Consider the following 12,081-nt stretch of genomic DNA (forward strand, 5'->3'; position numbering starts at 1 on the left):
AACCAAATTTGGCATCATGATAGACCTTTGTGAGCTTAGTACGCGTGTGAAATAGTATGGCGTGCAGATCTATTATTTCTCAGAGATAAGCATTTGGACTTATTTGAGTCCAAATCCTAAATTTGATAGTCAATAACTCAAAACTCACAAGTCTGCACATCACGTTGCTTGATATGAACATTAAGATTGTTAAGCTCTACCAACACTTCAAATTTGGTTCAGTGAAGACTTTTGATTCTCCAGTTCTTGGCCACCGAATTTCAAGCTTGGGTGTAACAAACCTTTAAGTGAAGTAATTGCAGTGTTTATTTATAATAAAGTTTTTCTAAAAATCAATGGAGGACGATTTTTTTCCCGTTGGAGGTACCTTACTATTACACAATATTTTGTTCTCATCGCCCTACGGGGTATGATGTAAAATATAAAATTCATGATGTATTTTTACTGATAACGTTTATGATACCTTCTCCTACAAAGCAAATACTTTTTCCCATATAGCATGTAGTACACCAGAATTTTTTTCCTTATGGTATTAAGGATCAAATCAAAGTATTTCATTCTTAATCTCTTTATAGTTAAGATCTTATTATGATATACTCTTACCGTAGTTTTCTGAATTGACATTGAGATGTTCAGCCTATGTTAATTTTGAATCTATTTTTAATCCTTAAAAAATAAAATATGCAAATTTCAAATTTAAACATTCAAAAAAAAAAAAAACACGGCGTAACGGCCCGATTTGTGGACCTGAGCCGCTCCAACGCCATCTGTCAGCGACTGGCTAAACTACGTCCAGCCTAGCGACGAGCTGCATCGCCCTATCGTTAACTGGTGTATCGGGAGCTTTCTAGACCTAGTGGCTGTCACGTTTTTTATTCACATGACTCCCCAGTTTGCCTCACAACGCTGGGTAGACGCCGAAAATTGGGGAAAGCACTGGTCGGGAATCGAACCCGGGACCGCGGGGATATGAATCCAACACACTAACCATTAGGGTACAGTGTTCCCCATTCAGACAAACAGTACCCAAACTAATTACATCATATATATAAAAAAAACTCACTAACGTATTAAAAATCCTGCCTAAAACAAGTCCCATAACACAATGTTATTAAAGTCCGGAAAACTATGAAACAGACATAATATTTCACTCATTTATTTATTTATTTCATAATAATAATAATAATAATAATAATAATAAATAATAATAAATAATAATAATAATAATAATAATAATAATAATAATAATAATAATAATAATAATAATAATAATAATAATAATAATAATAATAATAATAATAATAATAATAATAATAATAATAATAATAATAATAATAATAATAATAATAAATTACTTGTTTGTTTTTTGGCGAAGCTGCGTCTCCGGTCACTAAGTAGATAATTGTACGTTGAAAAGCACCAAACAATACTGATTGGGGATAGCCGTGGTTGGTTAGTTCAAAGTAGCCACCACTTTTTACTTGGTATTCAATAGCTGTCGCCTAAAAAGAATGCACTGAAACAAAAGTAATATAATGCCGCACGCGTTTGGTATTCCTTGTTTAATGTATTATTGGAATAAAATGCGTAAAAAAAAATAAAATAAAATATTAAAAGGTAGGAAAATGGGCAAATTGCACATTAAGAAAATATGCATAAAAGTGCTTGCATTGAGAAATAGTGCAAAAAAGGTGCAACAAAATACAATTACGAGTGTTTATGCAATGTTTTCTTTGCAAGAAGCTAATTTTGGCATTTTAATAACAAAACAAAATTAAGGCGTAAAATCTAAAATTTCTAGCTCCAGTTATCTTGCTTAAACTAATTCCATGAGTTTGTCTCTTGTGTTTTGTACATGTCTTAAACGTAGAATGTCACAAGATCAAACAAGAATATTTTTTTTATATATATATTATTGCTGAAATTTTAATGCAGATCATTTTAAGTCTATGTACTTGATATCACTAAGATACATAATATTGAAATTAAGTACACATATTGTAAATGGGAACAAGTAAGTTATGTTTAGGCGTAAAAAAAAATCGTTCTTCATTTAGTTTTTATTTTACTTAATCATAAACTAAATGCAAAAGCTTCGGGATTTTTTTCTCAACAAGATTAGTTTTGAGGGGTTGCTTCCTTATTTACGTTGCCACTGTTCAAAACTGACCTTTCATTGCTATTTAAACAGTATTTCTTACAATGTTATTGTATCCAATGAACTAATTTGACATTAATTGTGTGTAACATAGGAACCACAGTTCTGCATGCCATAATACTGCACAAGATTATAGTAGATCAAAGTCTATCACATGTCAAGTTTGATTCAGGTCGGATAAGTTTAGTTCAACTCTTACGATATATGGTTTCCTTGTGCTTTTTTTTTTTTTTTTTTTTTTTTTTTTTTTTTTTTTTTTTTTAAGGTGGAGGAATCAGGGTTGATGTGTTGTATAGGTCGATGTTTTTGGGAATTATTCCCAAAAAATTTGTCATCTTTAAACTACAGAAGAAAGTGCGAAGGATACTAGCAGGAGTATAATGGAACTGCCCACGCTGAAATATTTTTAAAGAACTTGAAATAATGAGTCTCCCTTCGATGTACTTGTTTGAAATAGTAACATATCTGAAGAAAAAAAAAATAGTAGCAAATTTATTGTCAACAACGATATACACAATTACAATACAAGAAGTGAAGAAGATATTCACTTGCATACACACAGAACAAACATATATAATAAATCTGTCACACATAAAAATACTCTATCAAACAGGGTGGCCCAAAAGTAGGTATACACCCCTGCATTGATCAACTATAAACATTCTAGCTTATAGGTTTATTTGCTTCGGCTGTTCCGAGCTGAAGATATAAGCAAAAAGATATTAAAAACAAATAATAAAAAAGCTAAGTCTACCTGATGAATAACAATAAGAAATGATATAGAAATCAATGAGTTGATCAGTACGCGACTGCATAACTACTTTTGGGCCACCCTGTATAATCTGTTTCCACCATGTAGAAAAAAAAAATCAGATTTCTGTTCATAACTTTAAAATCAATCTGATAGAACAATGCTTTTATTCTTTTGAAGAATATATTCAAAATAATTCGCTTTGTAAAAATAATATGTAAAGTATATTAGTGAATGTAATAAATGCATATATTTCAAACTGACACGTCCAATTTTGTTGTACGACGATTAACAGATGCAATAAGTGAATAAATGACTGACGAAAATTTAATACACATACATGCATTTTCAACACTGTCTAAGAAGGTTTCAAGCGTTTTAGCATGCAAGAGCTTTACGTAGAATTTTCAGTTCTACGGATTTCACGTTCAGTTAGGATTCCACGTTAATCAGTGTGTCCACGTTTCATATATCATCGGTGCTGTAAGGAACACTAAAGTCAAATTCAACTCAACTAATGTTTGCTTGAATGATATGTAAAATGAAGAAAAGGCAATATTTGTCAGAGTTATGGAATACTCACATTCAACACATCGGCATCCGTTCTTCAGAGCGGTGATGTATCCTTCCACACTACTCTCACTGCTTAGCTGGTTTCCAGTCAGGTAACTGAAATCCAAAATAAACTGACTTACTAAAACAAGGGCGCTTATTTTTCACTGCCAAGTATGAAATAATGAAAAAAGAAAAGAAAAGACAAAAAAAGAGTGTATTTGCTTTAGTCTAACTGGAGTCAATTGTACGAATCAATCCAATAGCAATTTGGTGGTCTATCATAAAAAAGAGGATCATGCTACAAAATCACGTCAAAGGAATCTTGAGTTTCAGTAAGCACATTGAAATGGTTTTGCGCAAATAGTTTTATTTGGTTCTATTTCCAAATAAGCATGCACCTGTGTCACAAGATTGCAGAATATATTCAAAAATTGATGGGAGCTAAGAGCACGGATTATTAAATTCTCAAAAATTTGCGAACGTACTGTTTGTCCATAACCTCTTTAAATTCATGGACTAAAATAAAAAAAAAAAAATAAAAAAAATAAAAATCAGTTGTGAATTCTACACAGATATTAATAGAGATGGGTAAAATTTACAACTAGTGATACTATTAATAATAGTATTACTAGTAAATTTTACCCATCTATTAATACTAAATTTCTGAGAGCATTCATAGTTTTGTTTCTTTAGTAGCGTAACCTATATATATATATATGATTTTTTTATATTGAGTGAACATTTTATTTAAGTTTTTCTCGTTGACCGTCGAGAATGTAAAGAATTAAGAGCACACTAGAAAGATACAGATGGAATTCAAACTATATTTGAAGACTAGATGAAAGGTACAAGTCATCTCACTAAACTTTTCCGCTCCAATTCCTTAAAATAATGATGTTATGCTGCAGTTGTCGATGAAACATTACTTGTGAAATACGAACAAAACTCTACAGAGTTTTCAGAAAACTTCGTCCAATGAAAACTCATCTCCAAAAGTAAAATATCCCTTGCAGATTTTTCACTATATATATATATATATATATATATAAGTACATATGTCATACGTTAAGGTTATTAATGGTATGTTAGTTTATAAAGTAACAACAAAATCACATGAGTGGCATTTTACAAGATTGTTAAACAACACCGCACACCAAGAGTAAACTATCTCTTTTAATGGGAGTGATTCTAATGAAATGGACATTCTAATGGAAGTGATTTTTGCAACATTCTAAAAATAACGGAATATTTATTTACGAAATACGACCAAAATCACCTAAATCGTTTTTGAGAAAATAGTCTGAAAAGAAGTTCATCCCCAAGAGTGAACTACTACTCCTGATTTTTTTTTTCCGTAAGGAATGATTTACACAAGATTATGGAGTGAATGAAATATTTATTTATGAAACATGAATACAATTATCTGTCTTTATTGAGAAAATCGTCCGAAAAAAAAAAAAAAAAAACTCATCCTAAGAATAAAGTATCCGTCGTCGATTTTTCAGGGCAAATTGGTTATGTCATATTGTCAGGTCATTAATGAAATATTTTTTTTGTGAAATGTAAACAAAATCGTCTGAGTCGTTTTTGAGAAAACATACAAATAATAAATAAATAAATAAACCACCCATACTCGATTTTCCCAAAGAAATTATACCATTTTTAAAAAATGATTTATGAAATATAAACATAATTGTTAGAGACCTTACTGAAAAAATCGCATGTTTTATTTTATTTTTTTTATTTTTTTTATTTTTACTCTTAAATAAGCTACCCTTATTTTTAGCGGTAGAAAAAACTTCGAGAAAAACCTGAAGAATCAAATAAAAACCTTAAGTTGAAAGTCTATGGGCTCTATAAATCGGAGAATGGAACAAAGCGTAATGCTCATTTATTATAGAAATTTTGAATGAAATTTATCAGAAGACTATAGATTCTTCACCCTTATAGTGGATACGAACTAAGCACGTAACTAATGCGGATAAAAAAAAAGAAGAAAAAAAAATGTTCAGTCAGGAAAAGTCGAAATTAGAATGATTCAAATTACCCTTATCTCCCCGGTATCAAACTGAGGTTAGGTCTAGATCACTGTGACTAATTATAATGCAAATTTGTAAACAATTCAGATACGTTGGACTAGTTTAAGTTTTCCAACGACAAATAATATCAGCAACTGAACAAACAAATATATTCAGCTACAGAAACTGATTGTATCAGTGCCAAATAGATGTATACTGATACTTTTCTGGAATATCTATTCAGTTTTAAAAATTAACTACTATATTTCTTTTTAAGGTATTAATGGATTTCCCACTGAATCTTTTCCCTTCCGATTTTCTTTCTTTCTCTTCTAATAGACACATCGGGGTAAAATATACTAGAAACAATATGCACTAGCGTGGTAATGAAAATGTTTATACATAAAATTTCACCAATGGACTCGTTGTTTTCAAATCTTTTAGTTAAGTTTTCCAGATTCATGGTCGTTGTGTTATTTATGGTACTTCATTACAGTAATGTTTAATTCTATAAATCACAGTCTCTATATTGTAAGGATCCCCACCTTTCAATGTGTACTATTTCATTGAGCAATGTTACATTTATAAAACACGTGCTATTGTTTGTAATCATCAATTCAAGCAGACAACGTATGAAATAAACAAGAAGACACGAAGTCTGCACGACGGAACCCGAGAAGGAACGAACTACTCAGAAGTCGCCTATAAAAGAGGACGAGAAGACGTCCAAATTATCAGTTACCACTGATCAATTAACCTCAAACCTTCTCCTGGACTCGCATTGGATAAGGGAGTATCTTACTACTACCATGTCTCCGGAACTGCATTGGGGAAAGGAGATTCCTAGCTACAATCCACCTCCCAACTGCTTTGGGCGAAGGAAGTTGTCCACTCACCGTCTCTTGATCGCTTCGGACTAAGAAGATTCTTTAACATACCCTTGAGCTGCATTGGACAAAAAGGGTTCCGTACATACCTAAATGAACCTTCACCATCGGTTACGTAAGAAATGAAAACACTAACTTACAAAGAAATTTTGTAAACTATTTATAAAAAAACTATTTTTATAATAAAGTATGGTGAAGGGCTAATCCCGGAATACTGTCTCTACCAATAGACATTACAATATTTAATGCCTTAGAAGCATTTCTACACTCACGAGAAAAGAAAAAAATCTAAATTTGTAATAATATTAAAAAAAAGAAAGAAAAAGAAAACGGATTCTGATTTATTCGATGGATGATGTAAACTCAGCAAAACAACAGAGAAACCCTACTACAACGTTATAAGACAACAAACAAGCATACAATTTAATTGTTTTGTTATGATATTCATATACGAAAAACATATCATTAGGTATTTTCACCACATTCCCCAATTGATATTTAAGGTTTTGTTACGTAGTTATTATGAATAAAATCATTGAAAGATTAAAGGTGCTTCATATATAAAGACTCGTTTCTTAACATTACTTACGTGTTATGTGAAGAAGCGATATAATAATGTGCAAGCGGCTGGCTCATGTCTTGATAAACCACTCGATGTGCAGGATTGAATATTTCAAACTTTTCAGAAAGTAACATGTGCGTAAACCCTGTTGAAAATAAATACGTAAAAGAAAATACACACATTAAGCCTTTAGAAGCAGCTAAAGTAAAAAGCCACGAAATAAACAAGTGTTATGAATTTTCACAATTTTAATCTTTTTTTTCAGCAAGCTTACTTTGCATGTGTAACAAATGTAGACTTGAAAGAATACTCTCAAACGCAAACGTGAGAAAATTACCTTTCGTGTTTCAAATAATACAGCAGATCATGTTTAAGTGAAAAAGCTTAAGTATGTCTCAATAAATATCTGAACATGATAGAATAATACTAACTTTTAAAAGTTCGATTAATTTTGGTGCTAGCAAAACCTATACTCTCAGGATTCATTCTATGAATTCTTTCTCCCTTTTATTTAGAGACAATAGATGGAATTCGATATTTCCCTACCGTAACTAACAGTTAAAATAAAGGCTTATAGGAATCATATTTTGTAAACATATCACAGCCGCTACTCCGTTCAGCACTGAACAGGTTGTCATTTACAAGAAGCGATGCTCTTTTAATAAAGTGAACTAATATTAAAGATAAAAGTGAGTGCGAATTACCAATAAGTGAAATTTTGCCTTCATCTTTCATTTCGGATTGTTCAAAAGCTTCAATCAAACTCCTGCATTCTTCTGTGGTAATAGTTGGCATGTTTTGTTCCTTCTGTAGGAAGTGGCACAATTCAGTTGTGTTCATTTCTTTCGAATTTTGTGCGTACCTGTAATAAATGAATAAATCAGAGTATAATACGCACGGTGTTACGCAAGTTAACAAATTTATTTCATCCAAGTGTTCTATTTGGGCAATTTTTTCAACACAGCTTCAGGGAATAATAATATGCATTACAATGGTCTTAGTTGGCCAGATTAAGAGTTAATCAATTTAGTTTAAAATTCACGATATTACAATTGTACAAGCGTGACTTTGCAGCAAAAAGAGTTTTTACTACGTACCAGAAATAAAATACGCCGTAAATGTAATTTTGTTTTTAATAGTTGTTTCTGTGGCTTTGGAGAAAAGGAGAACAAGTCCAAAAACTACATTTTCAGATAAAGACGTTTAAAAATTTTACCCATTTTGCTAGTGGCTTGTGCTGACTATTGAATGCTGATCTTCAATATGTATTCAAATATTAAGGAAGAACATTCTATTGTCAGTATCCACAAACAAAATAAGTGAAAATCTTTCAAAGTATGAATTTCAAAAATTGAATTTCTGAACTTGCTTCCATTTTCCCAAACACCACAGAATATTCTGCTCAATAAACGAGGGTGGTGGTAACGTCTGCTTTATGTATGATCAAAAATACAATTTTTGTAAGAACGAAACGGCAGAACAATTTATGTATCTTACCTAATATTTTTCCCCTAATCTTTCGCATAGTACACACTGTCTTCCTGAAATAAGATCACGCTTAGAATAATACATTTGATCTAACTGGTACATGATGTTTGTTGCAAAGTAAGTCACTAAATCGAAAATTTGCAATACATATATATTGCTCATGAACAAACAATAATTAAATTTCGTTCATACACACACACAATTATATTGTGTACAAAGAAAGAATAGAATTACACTGCCAATATTATTAGATAAATCTGTTCCTGACTTCACATTCACGAACTAGGGCATAAAAAATTTTTTTGAAAAATATCTATGTGCTGTTATAGTGATCTTCTCTATAATGATTAGCGACAATTTCTTTTTATCTTAGTATTGCTGCTTTATCGTTGTTTTTATTTTGTAAATAAATGCATAAATTAGAAATTACATATAGAAAGCGCATCATTATACATATCTTGTATTATATTTATATATATATATATATATTAGTGGCGGATCCAGGATATGATCAAGGGAGGATCATAGTTTGCCATTTTATCCAGTGTATACCTGAACGTTAAGGGGGGATCTATAGCCCCTATAGCCCCCCTTGGATCCGCCTTTGTGTATATTATATATATATATATATATATATATATATATATATATACACGAAGATACCGCTAATCATTATGTACTTATAGTATGTAGCAAAACTCGTGATTATGTCTTAGATAGTGAATATGTAACGTATCTGAATCATTCGTGTAGTACGTATCCTTGTACTCACTGTGACTGATATATGCGAACAATACGCATAGTATACACTCGATATATCAAAAAGTATGTCAAAAGAGTATATCTATAGCTATGTTTACATGCCAACTCCATATTTGAAAATAATGATGTAGTAAATTATTCCTTCACTGTTTATTTACTACTAATCGAAACCACCATTTATTCAATGTTGTTTTATGTAAAGAAACAAACACAACATATGTTCTTGAAAAAGGGAAAGGTGTTGTGTGCTAAATTAACAAACAGTGTTACCACAGATTTTACATATAGGTGAATATTTTAAGCTATATTTTGTGGTACGCAGATACACTGTACGTAAGCATTTATGAAAACAACATACTTTTCATACAGTTCTCTGATGTCCCGCCGCTCCATTAAGTCAAAGAAAAATTTTACAAACTCGTCCTCATCTAACACTTGTTCTCCATCTCTTTCGTTCTTATTCGTATTCGCTTTCTGAAACCAAAAATAATAGAATTAACGAAAGGAAAAAATAAATGCTGCACTGAAATAAGAATGAAATAATAGGATAAGAAAAATCAAAGAAAATGTCATCCAATGTCAAAACTGAACTACGTTTTTATCATACCAGATCTGGTGTATTGAAAGTGTGTCCACACCACAATCCATCATTCAAATGTTACCAAGATTAAAAATAATTTAAGAAAATTCATGAGACATGAACTTGGAATAAATTAATCAAAGTAATTTTAATCAAAACAAAACTTAAAAATCAGTAATTATATGGCGGCGAAAAGCATAAATAGACAGTGTTGAAATTATTGTTTAAATTTATATTTTACACTTTATGGGAACAATATTTCTTCTGAAAATCATATGTATAAATACATGTCTCTTTCCGTTTGAAAGTTTATAGCATGTCTATGGGCCTCTAGAGATAAACTGACTGACTAGCGAGATTAAACTTGGCAGTCTAATCTTGCACTATCTGAAAATTCTGTCCAAATACCTCCACTACATAATCACATGCTTAAAAGTCAGGACACTGTATCGGATATAATACTACAATCAAATTTCAGTTTTTCTTTTTAATTTTCGAGCGACGTAAGGTGAGAAGAAAATATGGTGGTTGTGAAAATAATAGAATTCGAGATTTCAACGCATTTACACGTTTCATAGTCCGTACATACCGAAAAAAATATATATATATTTTTCAACATCTGTCTGTCTGCGCGTTCGTCCTTATTTACATTCACCTGGAGACCATACCGTTTAAAGTTTGGCATCGATACGTTGAACTTAAGGTTTTTGTACAATTCCCCACAGTTTTTTTTTTTTTTTTTTTTTTTTAATTTTCTTCCTACCATTAAAAATAAAGGTAGTTAGCTGAAGAGTGAAAATCAAAATTTGCTATTTTCTCAAAAACAGTTCTAACAATTCTGTAAATCAATTTTTCAACAACCAGCCGCATACAATGATGAGACATTTCTCTCTCAACAATCGAGAAGAGGTAGTTTACTCTGTTTTATTTTATTTATTTATTTATTTTTTTTCTGACAATTTTCTTAAAAACCACTGAGGTGATGTTATTCATATTTCAGAAATAAATATTTCATTAGTAAGCTGACAATATAGCATAACTCATTTTTTCTGAGAAAATGTACGAGGGTTAGTTTATTCCTGGGAATGAGTATCTTTCGGAAGATTTTCTCAAAAATGACAGGGAATTTTGTTCATATTTCATAATTAAATATTTCATTAAAAATCTAGTAATATGACATAACTCACTTGTACTGAAAATACATACGAGGTGAAGTTTATTCTTAAGGATGAGTTTTCTCGGATGATTTTCACGGACCAAGGCGACATATTTCATAAATATTTCATTAATAACTCAACAGGTTACGTAAATTACCCCTTACAAATAAATTCACAAAGGGTACTTTACTCTTGGGGCAAGATTCTTTTCAGATTAATATCTCAGAAACGACTGAGGTGATCTTGTTCATATTTTATAAATATTTTCATTAATATTCCTATATTGCTGCATAAGTAACTTCCATGAGAATATCCACAACGGGTAGTTTACTTTTGGAGTATGTTTCTTGACAGTTTTGAGAAATTCGACTTCTGTGTTTTTCCTGTTTTATATATAAATATTCATTATTATCCCTAACAAATGGAATAAGTCATTTTCTTATGCAAAAATCTACAAGGCGTAGTTTACTTTCACGGGTAAGATTTCTTTGGGCAAAATCTTTCGAAAGTGTCTTATAATTTTGCTCGTATTTCAGAAGAAAATGTTTAATAGCCGTAGCACAACATGATTTAGTTTAAGAAATTGGAGCGAGAAAGTTTAGTGCGATGGCGCACACATTTTATTCCTACTTTTTCAATTTTGTTTAAATCCAGTCCATGAAAAATATATTTTTCTTTCGTTACATCGGTAATGACATTCTTATAAGCCGTAAAACTAGATCTTTCATGTTCTTCCTGGTACTGTACACAAGAAAATGCTAGTAAGTAAAATGGATCATCAAAGGAAAAAAATACAGGGTGGTTTTTCCTAAGCAGTCTAAAACAGCAGTGAATATTCCACTTTTCCTTTGGTTCATTTCGACGAGGAATAAAACTGCTTCTTGCTACAACCCTTAAAGTATAATGCATATGGCAAATAGTTATCGAAAACTTCAAAACGGAGCATTTCTAGTGAATTTCTGAGTAGGTTTTACCACATTCCCTTGTTACATTTTCACTGGTATAGAAACATACTATAGCATACTACCATAGGATGCACTATTACGATGGATTTAGCTCTGTGGAGAGCACAATGGTAAGTAATCCACTAGTGAATATCCAGAAGATACTGTTCTTCTCATTGCACTGAGTCTCATGAAAATATGTTAATTCTTGTTAACCCT

At 31.2% G+C, this 12,081-nt stretch overlaps 1 protein-coding gene across 7 annotated transcripts in view; it reads right to left on the minus strand.

Moving 5' to 3' along the window:
• The window catches only part of LOC145688155 (1-phosphatidylinositol 4,5-bisphosphate phosphodiesterase delta-4-like), a 429,611-nt gene that overhangs the window by 42,811 nt on the left and 374,719 nt on the right, over window positions 1-12,081 (minus strand). For all 7 annotated transcript variants that reach the window (XM_081761973.1, XM_081761970.1, XM_081761972.1 and 4 more), the window contains exons 5-8: window positions 9,540-9,655; window positions 7,636-7,793; window positions 6,959-7,076; window positions 3,493-3,578 (exon numbers count right to left, since the gene is read on the minus strand). In XM_081761973.1, the coding sequence (XP_081618099.1) occupies window positions 3,493-3,578; window positions 6,959-7,076; window positions 7,636-7,793; window positions 9,540-9,655 (478 nt within the window). The remainder of the gene's footprint in view (window positions 1-3,492; window positions 3,579-6,958; window positions 7,077-7,635; window positions 7,794-9,539; window positions 9,656-12,081) is intronic.

Source organism: Thermobia domestica, chromosome 6 (assembly GCF_964235325.1).
Source record: "Thermobia domestica chromosome 6, izTheDome1.hap1.1, whole genome shotgun sequence".
Taxonomy (NCBI): domain Eukaryota; kingdom Metazoa; phylum Arthropoda; class Insecta; order Zygentoma; family Lepismatidae; genus Thermobia; species Thermobia domestica.